This window comes from Chlorocebus sabaeus, chromosome 20 (assembly GCF_047675955.1).
Source record: "Chlorocebus sabaeus isolate Y175 chromosome 20, mChlSab1.0.hap1, whole genome shotgun sequence".
Taxonomy (NCBI): domain Eukaryota; kingdom Metazoa; phylum Chordata; class Mammalia; order Primates; family Cercopithecidae; genus Chlorocebus; species Chlorocebus sabaeus.
This window is the reverse complement of record NC_132923.1, coordinates 50,896,254-50,916,052: the sequence shown is the minus strand read 5'-3', so window position 1 is coordinate 50,916,052 and position 19,799 is coordinate 50,896,254. Positions and strand designations below refer to the sequence as shown.

General features: G+C 35.9%; 1 protein-coding gene across 1 annotated transcript in view; it reads right to left on the bottom strand.

The window, feature by feature from the left end:
• The window catches only part of COL24A1 (collagen type XXIV alpha 1 chain), a 390,023-nt gene that overhangs the window by 247,769 nt on the left and 122,455 nt on the right, over nt 1–19,799 (bottom strand). The window contains exons 15-19 of the mRNA XM_007978084.3: nt 16,293–16,346; nt 16,172–16,216; nt 15,877–15,930; nt 15,575–15,628; nt 10,485–10,538 (exon numbers count right to left, since the gene is read on the bottom strand). Coding sequence (XP_007976275.3) covers nt 10,485–10,538; nt 15,575–15,628; nt 15,877–15,930; nt 16,172–16,216; nt 16,293–16,346 — 261 coding nt within the window. The remainder of the gene's footprint in view (nt 1–10,484; nt 10,539–15,574; nt 15,629–15,876; nt 15,931–16,171; nt 16,217–16,292; nt 16,347–19,799) is intronic.

The following is a 19,799-nucleotide window of genomic DNA, read 5'->3' as shown; positions in this document are numbered from 1 at the left end:
AGTGAGACCTTGTCACTACAAATAATAATAATAATAATAATAAAAACAGCTGGGCGCCATGGTGCATGGCTGTGATCCTCCCTACTCAGGCAGCTGAGGTGGGAGGATCACTTGAGCCCAGAAGGTTGAGGCTACAGTGAGCCATGGTCACTCTACTGAACTCCAGCCTGAGTGACATAGTGAAACTTTGTCTCAAAACAAGCAAACAAACAAACAAACTCACCACCATCAACAACAAAACCCAATGTGGTGCCACTGCACACTCACTAAAATGGCCGAAGTCCAGAACACTGACACGAAACGCTGGTGAGGATGTGGAGCAAAAGGAACTCTTATTCACTGCCGGCTGGAATGCAAAACGGCGCAGCCACTTTGGAAGATAGGGAGTCTATTACAAAACGAAACGTACTTTCACTGTGTGATCCAGAAGCCACACTCCTTAATTCTACCCAAAGGAGTGGAAAATTTATGCACACACAAAACCCTGCACATGACTATTTACAGCAGCTTCACAACTGCCAAAACCTGGAAGCAACCAAGATGTCCTTTAGTAGGTGAATGGATAAACTGTGGTATATCCAGACAATAGAATATTATTCAGTGCTAAAAAGAAATGAGCTATGAAGCCATGAAAAAACATGGAGGAATCTTAATTGCATATTAATAAGTAAAAGAAGTCAATCTAAAAAGACTAAATACTGTATGATTCCAACGGTCTGACATTCTGGAAAAGATAAAATTATGAAGACAGTAAAAAGATCAGTGTCCATAGGTTGCTGGGGGCAGGGGAGAGAAGGGATGACTAGGCAGAGCACAAAGGATTTTTAAGGCAGTGAAAATACTCTGTATAATAATATAATGGTAGATCATTACATATTTTTCCAAACCTATAGAAAGCACAACATCAAGAGTGAACACTAACACTAATGTAAACTATGAACCTTGGGAGATAGTTATGATGTGTCAATGTAGGTTCATTAACTGTAACAAATGTACCACTCTTGTAGAGGATAATAGGATCACCACAATCAAGTAGAATATATTTCAAGAATGCAAGTTGGGTCAATAAAAAAACAATCCATTAATATACCATACACATAGATCCAAACAGAAAAAATACGTAATTATCTCCATACATGTAGGAAATATAAAACCTTTAACCAAGTATATATATTTGACAAAATATAATAATCATTCGTGATTTAAGACATTCAAGAAAATATAAATTAATGGATATTTCTTTTTTTATTATTTCTTTTTTTTTTTTCGGGGTCTTGCTGTATCGCCCAGGCTGGAGTGCAGTGGTGCAAAAACTTCACCAAAACATCTGCTTCCTGGGCTCAAGTGTTCCTCCCACCTCAGCCTCCTGAGGAGCTGGGACTGTAAGTACAAACCACCATGCCAGGCTAATTTTTGTGTCTTTTTTGTAGAGACAGTATTTTGCCATGCTGCCCAGGCCAGTCTTGAACTCCTGGGCTCAAGCAATCCCCAGTCTATCTCTTTAATGTAATAAAATATGAATATTTTAATCTTCATGCCGGCATTTACTTTATGAGAAATCACTATAATGTTTCCACTAACATCAGGAACAGATCAAGGATGCTCACTACTTCTTTAACATTGTACTCAGGTATTACAACACAATCAACCATGAGAATTAACTTAGAGGTTTAAGAAGTGGGAAAGAAGAACTAAAATGATCTCTATTTTAAAATTACATGAGAGCATGTCTAGAAAACTCTGGAAAATCAATAGTAAACCTAACTTAAAAAAAAAAAAAAAGAAACCATTAAGGTAACAGGATATAAAATTAACATTGAAAAATCAATAGTCTTTGGACACATAAACAAAAATGTATTCGAGAATATAATGGCAGAGAAAATCCGTTTTACTATAACAACAAAAAATATAAAATGCTGAAGAAAAAAATTAACAAAAAATGTGCAAAACCTAAGGAATGTTTAAAAACACTCCTGAAAAACACAAAAATGGATCTGAACAAATGAAAGACAACTGCTGTTCTTGAAAAGACTGAGTCAGTATCATAAAGATCCCAGCACTCCCTTAATTTGTAAGTGTAAGCTGAAGCCAATAAACATACTAACAATATTTTTTAATGAACCTAGATAAATTGATGTTAAGGTTTATATGGAAAAACAAGAATGCAAGTGCAGCCAGGAAAACACTGAAAAAAAGCTCAGAGGACTTAAAACCTTTCCAGACATCTCAACACACCATAAAGTTTCTGTCATTAAAACAAGGTGGTACTTGTGCATGAACAGACAGCCACTCAGATGGAAGAGAACATAAAGTACAGACATAGATCCAAGAAGTAGAAATTTAGTACAGTCATGTATCAGTTAATGATGGGTATTTGTTCTGAGAAGTATTTTGTCAGGCAATTTTGTCACTGTGTGAACACCATAGAGTATACTTCCGCAGACCTAGATAGTATAGTCTACTACACACCTAAGCGATATGGTATAGCCGATTGCTTCTAGATGATAAACCTGTACAGTATGTTACTGTACTAAATACTGTAGGCAATTGTAACACAATGGTATTTGTGTATCCAAATCTATATAAACATACAAATGGTACAGTAAAAATGTAATATAAAAGATAAAAAATGGTACACCTATGTAGGGCACTTACCATGAATGGGGCCAGCAGGATCAGAAGTTGCTCTGGGTGAAGTAGTAAGTCAGTAGTGAGTGAATGTGAAGGCCCAGGGCATTACTGTACACTTTTATATGACTGACAACACAGTAGGTTTGTTTACAACAGCATCACCACAAAACATGTGAGTAATGATGTTACAAAGGCTTTATATGACATCACCAGGTGATACAGATTTTTCAGTTCTGTTATAATCTTATGGGACTAGGGTTTTATATGAGGCCCATCAATGACTGAAGCGATGCATGCAGTATGTGACTGTGTATGATATAGGTAGCATAATTTAAAATAAACTATGATACTAAAGCAAAGATAGACTGTTTAATGAATGATTCTGGGAAAACTGATTAGCCATTTAGAAAAATGTGAAATGAAATACATAAATCACAACAGACACACACACACACACACACACAAAACTTTTAATGTATCAGAGACCTAAATACAAAAAGGAAACTAGTCAAGAATCAGAAGAAAACATAGGTGATTTCTTTAAAACCTGGATATAGGAAAATGTTTTCTAATGATGACTCAAAATCCAAATTCCCTAAAAGATTGACAAATTTGGCTATTTAAAAATGTAAAGCTATTTCCTGTCAAAAAACTCTACAAATAAAGTCAAAAGACAAGTGACAAACTGGGAAAAAATTACTTGCAATAGTTATCACAGGTAAAGGGCTAATTTTAATACACAAATAATTTTAAACATTAGAGTAAAATGACCAAATACCTAGTAGAAAAATGCGCAAAAAACATAAACAGACATTTCGCAGGAAAGATTATAAAACAGTCCTCAAACATAAAAAGATTTTCAGTGTCATTCATAGTGAGAGAAATGTCATAATTACAGAAATGTTGATAGGAATGCAATTCTTTCAGAGAAGAATTTGGCAATATCTAACAATATCTTCTTTTGACCTAGCAATCCAATTCTAGCAATTCACCATGAAGATGCACCTCCAACCATACACAAATACGTAAGCACAAGTTTATTCACCGCAGGACTGTTTATAATTGCAAAATTCTGGAAACAAACTACATTTCCATATGTAGGAGAATGAATAAACGGATACATACACACAATGAAGTACTATGAAGCTACAAAATTACATAAAGAAGAGCTCCATGAATTGATATGCTGTGTTTTCCAGGATATATTTTTAAGTAAAAAAAGCAGAGTGCAAAAAAGTATCTATACTATGTAACTTTTATGTAATAAAAAAGTATAAGAAAATACACATACATCTGCCCCTTAAACAAGCAAAACATACACACATACACAACACACAAGAAAGATACACCAGAAACTACTGAGATTGGATACCTCAGGGGTAGGTGAGAACATTGAAAAAGGATAAGAGGATGAGGACCGGGCAGAAAAGTAAGGAGGGTAGTACACTTATCTAACTTTGTCCTATATAGCTTTGCCTTATAGAACAATTTCTCTAACTTTTCTGGAAGAAAATACACAGTTAAAATTACTGTTTAATATAAGTATACTTTTAATATGAGTTTCCTCACACGGTTTCAAAGAAAAACGTATGAATTATTTTTCTGCACCTTTTAGTTACTCATGAATAAACTCAGCTTAACCACTAAGATTACACTACCCTAAAGTGGTAATGGTGGCGGCAGCTATTGAGGAAGGCTTAGCCCCTGATTTTAGCCTTATAGAATTTAACCTAATTACTCTGTGGAAAAATAATGATTAATAAATACAATTGCAAGATATTTTATGACTGTAAAATGTTGTCAACATGTATAATTAGTTCACTGGGCTAACTCGGATTATTTTTCTCTGTCTGTGAGACTATCTTCTAAGTTACCTACCCTTCTCCTACTCTTATCTCAGGCTGCTTCATACGCTCTTGGTACTATAAAACTTGTGCTTTTGAATCACATTCACCCTGTACTGCAAAGGCAATCCAGTTCTCCTTCTCTGCTCCAGCTCCTGTGCAAATTAAATGTTAATGGAAAAAAATCCATAGCAAAGCCTATTAGTGTCTTTCTTTTATCACTTTATTTTTAAAAACATTTATAGAATGCTATCTCTGTGTCATGCTATGCTGCAGTAAATGGTAGTAATAATTTTCCCAGGTTGCTAAAACAGAATGAGATGATAATTTCCAAGCAGAGAACAAGGAGAATGTTCTGACTTCTTTGGTGATCTTATACCTTACTGGGTTGAAAACACTCTCATTCTGTCGGATAAAGGTTCTGCTGCCATAAAGAACAGAAAAATAAGATGTGGTTCTTTATTATTGCTCTTAATCAGCTGTGGAGCAACCCCCAATGATTCTGATTCCGCATTTTTGAGATTGGCCCTGGGAATCTGTGTATGTTTTTTTCTTTTTAATAGAGACAAAGCATCACTATGTTGCCCCAGGCTGGTCTTGAACTTCTAGGCTCAAGCAATCTTCTCATTGTAGCCACCCAAAGTGCTGGGATTACAAGCATAAGCCACCATGCCCAGCCTTAAAAAAATTGATAGTAATGCCCAGGTAAGGCTGAAAAATCAAAAATCATTTTCTATAGCTGGCATGGTTTTATTATCAAAAACTAAAATTACTATTCATTAAAATAAGTTATCTGCCTAGATAAGTAAAATAATCTCCTTAAATCATCACCCTACTGGCCGGGTGTGGTGGCTCACCCCTGTAATCTCAGCACTTTGGGAGGCCAAGGCAGGTGGATCACGAGGTCAGGAGATCAAGACTATCCTGGCTAACACAGTGAAACCCCATCTCAACTAAAAGTACAAAAAAATAAGCCTGGTGTGGTGGCATGCGCCTGTAGTCCCAGCTACTTGGGAGACTAAGGGAGGAGAATCGCTTGAACCCGGGAGGCACAGGTTGCAGTAAGCCAAGGTTGCACCACTGCACTCCAGCCTGGGCGACAGAGCGAGGCTCTATCACAAATAAATAAATAAATAAATAAAAACAAAAAATCATGTCCCTACTTTCAGCACTGTTTCTCCCCACAGTCTTATGTTCACTCAGTAGCCAGAGTAACCTTTGAAAAGCATAAATCAGATCAGCCACTGCCCTATTTAAAGCCTCTCATGGCTTCCTGCTGCACTTAGAACCAAATCCAAACTTCTCACTCTCCTCTACGATGGCATACGTGATATATCCCGTTTACTTTTCCAACTTCGTTGTATACCACTTTCTTCTTCATTCATTCTGCTCACTCCAGTTACACTGGCATTCTTTCTGATCTTGAACTGGCCAGGCTTTTCTGCCTTGGGTCTACACAATGTGTGCTGTCTTCAATTATGGTGGTGGTGGTAGTGGTGGTGGCAGCTAATACATACTGAATGTTTCCTATTAACTACATGCTGAAGTGTTTTACATGAATTAATGTGTGTAATAAAACAACTTTATGAGGTTGGTACTATTAATATTTCTGTTTTACAGATGAGGAAAGGCCCAGGGAGTTGAAGTAATTTGCTCAAGGTACTCAGACTAACTCCTCAATTCTCATTCAGAAGATGTTAACCCCCAAATTCTGTAATTTTCAGATATCTTAAACCTTTTATGACCTAGTTATTAACAAAAGGTATCATAGAAGTACATATGTAGGTCTCATCATTTTGGCCCCTAATAGAATTACTTTTACTGAATTATGCTTTCACATTATAACTTCCATCTGTATTGAATAGTGGAAATGACATAATACAATGAATTGCTACCTCCTTTTGAATAATTAATATGTTCTAATCCAAAAGACAGGAGAATCATATAACTGATCATGTGTCATCCTTTTGGCAGTGGGAAGATGGTATTCAAATCTGAAATCCCCTTACAACAAAATGTACAGAGCTTTGTGACTGTATTTCAGGCAAAAGCCTCTTACATTTCAAACTAACCAAAAAATGGGCCAGGCATGGTGGCTCATGCCTGTAATCCCAGCACTTTGAGAGGCCAACGCAGGCGGATCACCTGAGGTCAGGAATTCGAGACCAGTTTAGTCAACATGGCAAAACCCTACTAAAAATACAAAAATTAGCCAGGTGTGGTGGCAGGCACTTGTAATCCCAGCTACCTGGGAGGTTAAGGCAGGAGAATCGCTTGAACCTGGGAGGCGGAGGTTGCAGTGAGCCAAGACAGCACCACTGCATTCCAACCTGGGTGAAAGAGTGAAACTCTGTCTCAAAAACAAAAACAAAAACAAAAACAAAAACCTTATCCAAAAATTACCTTAACCAACAACTCAGAAATTATTTTATGATTCCGCAGTCACTCACTCACTTACTTTTCAAAGAGCTCCTGCAGCTCCTTTCTCCTGCACAGTCCCCTTACTCTTGAGATTTAGTCTCAAGACTAAGAAAACAGAGACTATCCTATTTACCTCTTTCAACTTCTTTCTTCTTTTGAAACAAATCCCTGGAGTTATGCTGTATATAACTCATTTATTTTTTACCTTCTTTGCTTTCAAGAAAAATGAATTTGTATATAAATTGCCCCCTAAATGTTGCTTCAGCTGCAACACTCAAGTTTTTATACTGATTTGTTCTCATTCACTTCTAAACATTTTCTAATTTCCATTGCAATATTTCTTCTTTCCAGACCATAAGTTACTAAGGAATGTATTTTTCAATCACCCAAAATGTTATTTTACTGACTTTTTATTACCAACTTAAAACTTTGCTGCACTGTAGACAAAGACTGTAGCCTTCCAGGAGTGAGTTTTCAGGTGTAGTGTTTTTAAACTTTGTTTTAATTCATCTATTACATTGCTTCATCTAATACCTTTATGCAGATGATTATATAAGTATGTATCTCTAGTCTACTTTTCTGAGCTTTAGGCCTACAGTTTTAAGACACTTATTAGACTAATTTTCTATATCTCCTAAAGGCCTTTAAACCTTAACAGATTCAAAGCCAAAACATTATTTTCAGCCACCCTGAATCTCTTCCTTCTCTTCCTCCTCCTCTTCCTCTTTTATTTTCTATTTTTGGAATGATGATGCACATTCTACCCAACTTTTCAAGCAAGAAGCGTTAAAATTGCCTTTTATTCCTCTCTCTCACAATTGGAATGAGCTAAACTAATTGTTTTATGTGTTGTGAATTATATTTTCTAGTTCTCTCTTTAAGCTATCCTTTCCTCTCTATTGTCACGGGACCTCATGATCAATCCCCTGCTCTGCTGCACCATCCTTCTAAATAACCTTTAGTTTGTCTCCTTGGCACCCCTCCTTCCCTTCTTCTCTTTTATCCTTTCCCCTGCTGCCTTGCATAAAGCACAAGTCTGATAATTTCATTCTCTTGCTTAAATATCTTTGGTCAATGCATACAGGATAAAGTCTGAATTTAGCACAATGCATAAGACCCTTTACCTGAGAAAAATTCATCCGCTATACAAGCAGAAAGTTTTCAGGCTTGGTTTACTACTAAACATACTATTTAAAATTCTTGGACCTGCAAGTTCATTAAAAGCTTAATGTTGAGAAGGATTTGGATAGAAGTGTTGTCTCAAATATAGTTGCCTAGGTACTATATTTTTATGATCAAGAAAAAGTTATGCTCCTTGGATTAGACCCTGTTTCCCAAAACAATCTAGCATCAGTTCTTGACAGAGTACAGGTTACATTTTTAGCTCCATGGAAAAACTTAAGACAAATGAAGAGGAAGGACTGGTACTCTGAAAAGGCTGGGGCTCAGGAGCTTATATTAGTGGTGCTGAAATCAGAGATAATGACACAATGTTTTCAGTGTTGATGGATATTATGAAATTTTAAAGGGAAGAGAGAAATAAAGAAACATCTTTGGAAGATCAAGTAGTAAGTGAAAACATCGCTTACACATCCTTTAACCAAGCTTTATGAGAAAGAAGAAAAATGACTGAAAATCATAATGACAGCAAGGAGGCAACATAGACGTTTCTAGTGTACATATTACCTGTAACTGCAGTAATAATGGGGCAATACAGTCATAATAATAACCTTTAAAGATAATGAAAATTAAAATAGATTCTTTATCCTCAGTATGACAAGAGTGTAAATACTATTCACTCCAGGAAAGCTTTCATTAAAAATAATTAGAATAAAAATTGTAGGCTCATATGGAGAAGCTTATACTAATCTGAAGTTTTAGTTTTAATTACTCAATTTCCTTCTTATCAGAATGCAGAGATCGATATACTACTGTATTTTACTTCCTGTTTCCTCTCTATTGATATAAAACTAAGTACAATGAAGTTTCGAAGACGATTTCTTCTTTTTTTTTTTTTTTTTTTTTTGAGACGGAGTCTCGCTCTGTCGCCCAGGCTGGAGTGCAGTGGCTGGATCTCGGCTCACTGCAAGCTCCGCCTCCCGGGTTTACGCCATTCTCCTACCTCAGCCTCCCGAATAGCTGGGACTACAGGCGCCCGCCACCTCGCCCGGCTAGTTTTTTTGTATTTTTTAGTAGAGATGGGGTTTCACCGTATTAGCCAGGATGGTCTCGATCTCCTGACCTCATGATTCACCCGTCTCGGCCTCCCAAAGTGCTGGGATTACAGGCTTGAGCCACCGCACCCGGCTGATTTCTCCTTCTTCTTCTTTTTTTTTTTTTAAGATGGGGTCTCACTTTGTCACCCAGGCTGAAGTGCAGTGGCGCCATCCCAGGCTCATGTGATCCTCCAACCTCAGCCTCCCAAGTAGCTGGGACTACAGGTGTGAGCCACCAGGCCTGGCTAACTTTTAAAACCTTTTTTTTTTTTTTTTAAAGCACCAGGGTCTCACTGTGTTGCTAGGGCTGGTCTCGAACTCCTGGACTCAAGGCGATCCTCTCACGTCAGCCTCCCAAAGTACTGGGATTGCACCATGCCCCGCCTGCTTTTTAGATTTTTGAACCATCAATACCCAATGTGTTTTTAAATCATACAGTAAGTAAGAATAGGCATTTTCCAAAAAAATCAGCCAACCCTGAAAGACAGCTGCGAAGCAATCGAAGTAGATCTTATGGTTTACAAAGAGAGGGAGACAGCATCAGTACAGCAGTAGTCTTAGAAACTCTGCCTACCACTCTGACACTATGACATTATTGCTCTAACTTATTTATTCTGATGCCAATTATTTTCTCAGCCTTCTGCTGAATCTACGACTCTGAATTAAATATGTATGTACACTGATATGTGTGTGCTTGTGTGTATGTGTGTGTGTGTAGACACCCACAGGCACACACATCTCAATATAGGCATGTATTTTTGAAACTAGAGTGAGCTTCAGAAGTTTCATCTCCATGTAATATATCTTTGACTCATAGTTCTGACTCATAGTATGATTTTTTAAATCCAAATGTTTCATCTCAGAAGCTTATGTTCTATATAGAATTTTAGAAAGGAAAGCCACTCTGTATCAACCATTAAACCAAAGTCACAAATTTTAAAGTATATACAAACAAATTTGATACATGTACTACAGACTTAATTGTATTTGTTTTAGAATACTGTATGAGATTTCAATGATATATGGATATAGCAATAATTGGAAACATTTTGCATTAATAATTCACTGGAGTTTCTTTCCTGAAATTTGGTTCCAAGTCTCAAGTACTTGTTATTAATAGCTGTGCAGAACAAATAAATCAGCTGTGATCCTAATCAGTGTGAAAATGTGGCTAATGTGTTTTTCTGTTTCCCTAGGATCCCTGTTGCATACCTCGTGACACAACAGAAAAAATTTAGTCCACACTATTTACAGAGATACAAACTTTAAAGAGGATCTTTCTTAAGCTTCCTATGTTTAAACATGTTTTACCAAACAAGTTTAATTTCCACCATTTTGTTTCAAATTTATTATCTTTCCACCAATATTTTACCTCTGGTCCTGGAGGGCCAGATGGTCCTTGGAGTCCTGGGTCACCTGTTTGGCCCTAAAATGGGGGGGAGGATCAAAGTATAAACATTAACTTAATAAACACAATTAAAAGAAGAAACAGGCATATGGTAAAGAAATAGTAGTCATTATATTATCATGTCAAACAAGGTTGTAATGACTTTTTAGAAAAATTTGTAACCATCATTACCGTAAAAGTTTTTAAATAAGATGTTTATGGGTTGAATATACATTCACTCAAGTGTTAGTGATATAAACAAATTAATGAGTCAAGTGCTCAAATCAAGAAAAAAAATTGTGTGTTTATGCATGTTTCACAGAGATAAGACAATAAAGCTGGACTCAACAAGATACGGAATTCTAGATGAGAAACCGCTTTTATAAATAACCACAGTCCCAGGGCTGTCTCTGAAAATTCCTCTCTCCTTTGATACTGTAAGTGGCCTGAATTAGTAATTAAGACTCACCTGGATTGAAATCCTTGTTACTTAATCTCTCTAAGCCTCAGTTTTCTCATCAATAAAGTAGAAATAATAATTATAGTAGTAACATTCTCAAAGAGTCATTGGAAGTTAAATTAGATAATATATGTAAAGTGCTAAGCAGAATGTCTGACATATGAAGTACTCATTAAATATCAACCAATTTTACAATCATTATTCCTTCTCTTCACACCCTTGCTGCTTTCCTGGCTCATACACAGAATTCCTAGATCGTTTTCATCCTTTAATTGAAGTTTTGAGGATTCAGTTTTCATATCTCTGAAGCTAGTTTCTGAGATTCATGATAAAGATGTGAAATCAGGGTTAAAGGAGAAAGTGACAGGAGAGAGAAGTAGGCATAAAGCCTGAAACCAGAGAAGGCTAGCAATGCTCTCAAGAGATGAAAGTTTGGAAAGGGAGGACAGTAGTCTGATATATCTATTTTCATAAGAAAAACTATTGCATTCATTATTTCTGTCATATTAAGTTTCAAATTTAATTTAAATAAGCCTCAGATCGCCTAAACTTGCAAGTTACAATATGGGATTGCCCATTTTCCAAAACCTAAAGCACAGTTTCCAATATGCACTTAATTCATTCTCAGTGCTGAGGTATCTGGACATAAAACAGGACACCATACAACTACTGCAATCAAACCTAGAGGAAGGCAGTGAAATACTATGGAAAGGCTCATTTAAGTTTCCCTTTCCAAATAAACAAAAACAAAATCTGTGATCTGTCAGAATCAGTATACTGAAGTTCTCAAAATGACAAGCATCTCTCTTTAGAGGTAGAGATAGGGGCGAGGGGCTCTCATTGGAGCCCTCTAGTGGCAAAATCCAATCACAAAGCTAAATTTCTAAGCAGTGAGGATAAAATAGCAATACCCTAGGGCTTTGTTTTCAGAAAAGCTAATTGACAATCAGATATTTAAAAACAGAAATTGTGTCATGATTTTATTTGTTCTTCAGAATAATTCTTTGTTTTAAAAAACTTTGATTGCAAATTTCCTATGAATGTCAATTTTCCTTTATAAAAGCTGATATTTTAAGTAACTTAGCAGTTACTTAAAGTTACTTATCTATAGATAACTAATATTAAATAAACATCTATAAATGACAAAAACCTCTAGCTAAAAAATGGATAGGGCATAACAATTGTGTTTGTTTTCTTGGTCTAAAGGAAAGTGTATTTACTGACAACCTCAGAGTGGTAGTTTTCTCTATTTTTTTAAAATACTTATAGAGCCAAAGCTTTCCTATTCAAGAACTGTACCAACTTTCCAAATCAGGACATTCTTTCTTATATCTTGAAAATATTATTTCATGTTACAACTTAGATCTACTTGGAAACAATATTAGTTAGTAACACCAACCTCTTAGGTAACAGAAAATTAAAAGTAGGATCTATAAAATAGGGAAGACATCCTTATGATGTTGACATTCTTTCCATGACAGTAAACAAATATTTTAGGTAGGCATTAACTTATATAATTGAGTGTGGGAGTTTGTTTCTTAATATAATAACTGATTCTGCATAAGCAACTTCTCATCAAACAAGTGTCTCCTTCCATAAAAAGCAAAGTTTCCCTGGTCAAATATCTACAGTTTTTCTATTAATAACATATAGAGTCAGGTGCAATGGCTCACACCTATAATCCCACACTCTGGGAGACCGAGGTGAGAGGATCGCTTGAGGCCAGGAGTTTAAGACCAGCCTGGGCAACAAAACAAGACCCGGTTTCTACAATTTTTTTTTTTTTTTTTTAATTAGCTGGGCATAGTGGTGAGCACCTGCAGTCCTTGCTACTTGAGAGGCTGAGGTGAAAGGACCACTTGAGCCCAAGAGTTGGAGACTGCAGTGAGCTGTGATGGCACCATTACACTCTATCCTGAGCAACAGAGGGAGACCCTGTCTCCGAAAACATTTTTTAAAATTAAAACAAAAAGATACAAACAAGTAATAGATACAACAAGAGACTAAAGACAAGGCTATCTCACTAATTTTAATTCATGAATGCCTATCTTACCTTCAGCCCAAAGTGTTTTCAAAAGTTTGGTAAGACAAATAAAAAATCAATTATCTCCCTATCAAAGTAATTCCTGCTGACATTAATTTTCTTTATTAGAACAGTACACAAAGGTGTAAAACGAGTAAGTAAAAGACTCACTCTCACTGTCTCTTGCTCCCTGCCCTAAAAGAACATCATTAGCATTTATTGTGACTTCTTTCAGGAAAAAAATACTAAGGGCTTTAAGATAATGTGTTAAAGGTGAAATAGGCTCTCTGTCTTTTCTTTAGCTTACACTAGAGGAATATTAATAAGTACTATTTCTAAAAGAGAAAAACATCATAATCACAGGACTATACGGAACCTTACATACGATATGGCCTAACTTTCTTTTTTTCTTTTTTTTTCTTGAGATGGAATCTCACTCTGTCACTCAGGCTGGAGTGCAGTGGCACAATCTTGACTCACTGCAACCTCTGCCTCCCAGGTTCAAGCTATTCTCCTGCTTCAGCCTCCTGAGGAGCTGGGACTACAGGTGTGCGCCACTACGCCTGGCTAATTTTTGTATTTTTAGTAGAGATGGGGTTTCACCATGTTGGTCAGGGTGGTCTCGAACTCCTGACCTCGTGATCTGCCCGCCTCAGCCTCCCAAAGTGCTGGGATTACAGGCATGAGCCACCACGCGTGGCCCTAACTTTAATTTTAAACATGAGAAACTGGTATCATGGTAGTTAAATACCCAAGGTTAAATACCCTAGCTAGTACGTTAAGTGCCAGAGCTAGGACCAGAATCCAGGTCTTTGTCTCTCTAGCCAATGATTTTTTTACTCCCATAAATGTGTTACAAATAGAAATTTAATCAAAGAGTAAGGAACACTAAAATGGTTTGCCTTGTGTAAGCATGATACTTAACTCTAGTTTTCTCAAAAAGTTAATTGTAAGGTACAAAAGAATAATACTTATATTATTTATTAGTTAATAGTGCCCTTAGAGCATGTATTGTATCATTTCAACCTACTTGGTCAAGTGATAGAAAACTGTCACATTATTAAAAAAAAAAAAAAGAAATATGTAAAAAAGATCTTATTTTGCCAATCACTGCACATCAGAGTGTCTTTATATGGTTTAAGAACCATCCTTGAAAAACAGAAGTAGTTTGTTAGCTTCATGATCTATTCTCATGATCCAGTTTATGCACTCTAGAGCTTCTGAGATTCAACTCAAGGGTACAAGGGAGGGTACATGGCTTACTAGGTTAAGCCCTTATGGCAATAAACCCAGGGCAAAAAACTACTATAAGCAAAGGTCACCACTAACATTTCATCGAAAAGATGCCAAAAATTGTTCTTTGGGTTAAATAATTCCGAAGAGATGTATATAAAATACTATCACTGTTAGAAGTCACAAAGAACGGGGTAAAGTTCTGTAATTTAATACTGCTTCCTGAGATTAAAAAAAATAAACAATCCTTAGATGGAAGGGTAGAGCTAGAGGGAAGACAATAAACTGCTCAGGAACACAACACTTATTTTTAATGTATGTTTTAATGTGACATTAACAAATTATAATCCTATATGTATTTTTATATGTATAATCATCTCTATCTTTTTTGTAGAATTGAATCCTATATCTAATTTTTTCTATCTGTAATCACCTTTACCTTCATGGAGCTGTAATCAATACTAAAATCCTAAAACCATCTTAAAATATTAAACCCTAAAACAGTATGGCACAGTAGGTAAAAGCATAAACTCGGACATACCTGATTGCCTAGGTTTTTCTGAATGGTCACCTACTAAGTAACTGGTGGCTATCCAGGTGACCTTAGACATTTTCTAACACTGTGTCTCAATTTTCTTAATATAAAAATTAGGAATAATAATAGTACCAACTTTGTAGGATTGTTGTGAAGATTAATTTAGATGTATAGTCCTTTGAATACTGCCTGGTATTGTGTAGATAGTCAGTAAATGTCAGCTACAATAATTATGATTTTTAATATTTAGAAATATATTTTGTCTCATGTTTTAATCATTTTATTTAAATAGCTCTAATAATTAAGTAATTTTGATTTACAATTTTTTGAGTTTTATGTTAACAGCAATATAAGGTATCTTTTTCTTTCATCTAATTGATATCCAAGGGTTAGAAAAAAAAATAAGGATTTAGAATATTTTGTTCCACAAGAGAGTGCAAACATGCTACCTTTTCTTCAGACTGTTTCCTTAATAAAACTGATATTTTGAAAAGTTAAAATATTATTTAAGATGCTTCATATTTTCTGGCTTCAAAGCCTATTGTTTTAATTTAAATATTGTCTATAATAGATTATTCAGTAGAATAATATGACCAAGATCTTTAGGACTCTCAGAAACTTGGCTTTGGCCTAGGGTTGGGAGTAGAGGGAAGTCCAAAAGTCTACGGAATGTGAACTGAATACTTGAGGGATTTGCTATATTCTGAAACTGAGGAGGCAAATGCTCAGTAGGCTTATACCCTACTTAGATCAACAGTGTCGAGACTCATGCCATGGCATGCACTCTGTCAATTACAAAGAGCAAAGCAAAAGTTCAAACCTACTGAAGGCCCTGGCTTTCCTCTCATCCCTGGTGGTCCTGGCAAACCAACAGCACCCTAAAAGAAGAGAATAACAGAGAGAAGAGAAAGTTATTATAGCACAAAAGGCAGATATACCACTATTTACAAACTGCTAACAAATTTCATAAAGTATGCTAAAATATTGAGAAAAAAGTTTCAAACAAGAACTTAAAACCATACTGATACCACATTCTAACACAAGACATGGATAAAACAATAAGCAGTTCTTTCTTTTGAATTTACACTTTTTCATATTTACATAAAATTAATGGTATAAACATTACCTTGTCTCCAGGATACCCTGGTTCTCCTAGCTCTCCTGCAGTGCCTTGTTCACCCTGGAAAGCACAATTTCATGCAAAGATACTTATGTATCACAAACATGGCAATATTATAAGAAAGCAAATATTCATTGTAAAAGAATAATTTCTCTATTTTTCTTACTTCTGAGGAAAACTAATATAATTGATACTACAAATTAGACTCCATAAAAACAAAATATTTCATAAACTGTGTTGACTGAAAAGTAAAAGACAAATGTGATAAAAAATATTTTTATAATATTAATATTTAAATCACCTTATCACCTTTGATTCCAGGTAGTCCTTTATTCCCTGAAAGACCCTACGAAAAAAGGTGACATTTTGTGATATCATAGAGAGATTAAAGGGAAATATCCATTATACAAATAGAACCATACCACTGGGCCAGGAATTCCAGCAGGTCCAATTGGTCCTACAGGGCCAACACTGCCCTGAAAAACAGTAAGAAAGAAGTGCACCATTAATCATTCATTAGGATTAGAAAGAAAATGTGGCAGAATTAATAAATTAATGAACCCAAAACAGTCATCTCACTAAGCTCCTACACGTGCCTTGTTCTTCAACAACTTATTTTCCTCTCTACGTTTATAAATCATACCAATATTTCAAACTTTAGTGAAGTCCATCATTTTTCGGAAACCTTTTCATATTTGTCTAGTCCACAGAGATTCTTTCCTCCTTTGAGCTCCTATGATACTGTCCATGACATTCATCTTGCAATATTTCTCCAACTAGATGAAACCTTTAAAAAATATTTCAGTGCCATACTCCCAGGAAATAGTCAACAGATACTTCATTTGATTGTCTTAGAGTTTTATTTCACCCACTTATTCAGCCAATATTTATTGAGCAGTTACTATGTGCCAGACATCCTAATGATTTGATTTTATAATTTCCAATTTGTAGAATGAGAAAATTTATCATAATTTCAGGGATAAACTCAGAGGCAAACAAAAGGCTGGCTGGGCTTATCTCATTTATTCATCATTTAATATTTACTAAGCATAATATGTACAAGACACTGTTGAAGAAAAAAAGAGAAAAAAGACATAATCTCTAACATCAATGTAATGCTCTAATTCCTCAGAAACATTACCACTATTATCTCCCGCAAGCAAGAGACAGAAAAAACTCTTTCAATATGTCATCTTAGAAAACAAAGGGCACTAGCAACATAAGGGTATGAAAGAAAAGTTTGCAAAACAAAATGGCACTTCTTGGTGGTTTGGGATCAGTTATAATTTCTGTGTCATTGAGGTCTCATTTTTCTTCTTTCACTCACTACCTTTCTTTGCCTGGTTTCCTTAGTACTCTTTATAATGGAAATCCAAGTTAGTTCAAACTTCTCTTTTTAGTTTTGAAATATTAAGGAACTCTTGAAGTTGCATTTGTGAAATGCCAAAAATGTTACCCCTTGTAGTTAGAATTCCAATTTCTTAGGATAGCATCCTAGGTCCTCTCTATCAGACCTCCATCAATCTTTCTGGTCTCCTTTCCTTCCATTGTCCTCATTTCCATTCCCCTTTACTTCTCCCTCCCCGAAATCCTCTGTTCTAGCTGCAGTGGACATGTTCTCCCTTATCAAATGCTCAGAACCTTTCAGAAGACAGTTACCAGTACTAGAACGCCATTCTACTTCACTACTTAGTACACAGCACTGTACTTTTTTTTTCTGCCTTCCTAGTCTGTGCATTTTGTGACAGCAGAAAAACATGTCTCATTTGCTTTTTTAATTTCCCAGACCCAACATAATAACTGGCAGATAACGGTTCTGAAATAAAGTGTAGAATGAATACTGAAGGGATTAATTTGAAATGGTGATTTCTAGAGCTCAATATCCCAACATAACAGCATTTCTAATTGTCTACATTTATATAATACAAATTTCAGAATGGAGAATATGACATCATATGGATGAGTCTTAAAAAGTCTTTGAAATATAACTATGGTAAATTATTTCTAACATGTTTAATCCTGAAATATATAACACTGTTACAGGCAAAGTGTAATACTTTCCAACTTAACAGATATGCAATATTAATACATCATGCTTGTAATTTCAAATTATGTCAATAGGAAAACTTATGCTTATGATTACAGTGGATAGTTTATTCAAAGTTCAGAGCTTTAAAACTTATGATGGGTTAGAAAAATACAAAAATATCTATGTTTGGAAATTGTGCAAAAGTAATCCAAGAAAGTATGGAAAGGACTATCTTAACAAACACACAAAAAAATCTTTCTTTGTGTCCTGTTGTTTTCTTCATAGATAAAATAATATTCTTAACTTTTTTCAGTAAGTATATTACTGGCATCTTCAGATGAATATACTTTGTATGTATAATATCCTATTTTACTTTTCAGTGACTCTATAAGAAAAATCACCTAATGATAAGTATTGGGAGATATGAAAAATACATTATAATGAACTTAGAAAAATAAAGAACTATAAAGTAAAATTGAATACTATGGAATCGAAATTTCCAAGAAACAGCATGTCACAGATTGAGTGGAAATTCTACTCCTGAGAAACTATAGCCTTCTGAAAGTAACTCAGTTCTCAGTTCTACAAAGGTAACCTGGAAGTCCTTCAGCATTCCCTGCCTACCAACTCATCTTCCACAAGAATGTGGAACAGACAGAAGAAATACTTTCGTGCATGGGAGCTTTGCTGAGGGTGTTTGGGATATGGTATCAGAGACAGAGGCGCCTCCCACACAGCTCCTCTGAGAACTTCTGAATTAAAGTCAAAGAAATAGAGAGACCCAAAGGATAAGTTATTTATATTAAAAAGAGCAGGCCGGGCGCGGTGGCTCAAGCCTGTAATCCCAGCACTTAGGGAGGCCGAGACGGGTGGATCACGAGGTCAGGAGATCGAGACCATCCTGGCTAACACGGTGAAACCCCGTCTCTACTAAAAATACAAAAAACTAGCCGGGCGAGGTGGCGGGCGCCTGTAGTCCCAGCTACTCCGGAGGCTGAGGCAGGAGAATGGCGTAAACCCGGGAGGCGGAGCTTGCAGTGAGCTGAGATCCGGCCACTGCACTCCAGCCCGGGCTACAGAGCAAGACTCCGTCTCAAAAAAAAAAAAAAAAAAAAAAGAGCAGTCACTGGCCAATTAATGAGAGTTCATATGAGTATACTGCAGAAAGGACTGTGAGTTCCACATGGTTCTTTTTAATCACACCCATCATACTCATACGTGATACACATTGTCACTAGTCTAAGAAAGCATATAACAATGATGACCAACTGCATGGAAAAAATAATTTAGTTAAAGCAATAGCATCTTTTATCAGAAACTAAACCTGCTGGAAGGGAACACCTGAGAGATAAAGCAGAGGCTGCTGCTCTGGGCAAGCAGACAAGTTGTTTACTATGTAATATAAAGGTTCTTCATAATCCTTCCCAATTACTTTCAAAACCTCAATTCCTTCCATTCTGCTCCCAACCCCCTACTTCCTATGCTACAATCCCACTACTCCTCTTTCCATTCCCAAACATTCATTTTCCCTCATCTTCTGTGTATTTGAACACAGCATTTTTGTATCTAAAGAACCCTCTTCCCCCTTTCACCCCACCCCATTCGTATATAATCTTCAAGATATAGCCCCCAAAATATCTCCTTTGTGAAGCGTACTCTGACTTTCCAAGATAACACAAATTGCTCCTTTCTCAGTGGTTTTACATTTAATCCATTATAGCAGCAATCACAGTATATGACACTACTTATTTTTCCTTCTATGCCATTAGATTGTAATATTGCCAAAAATAGGAATCCTAACTTGTTCATATTATTAGGCCTAGCAGTTAGTTCAGCCATTTGGTAGGTGTTCATGTTGTTTTAATTTTTAAAAGTAATGAATGTAAAATGGAAGTAACAA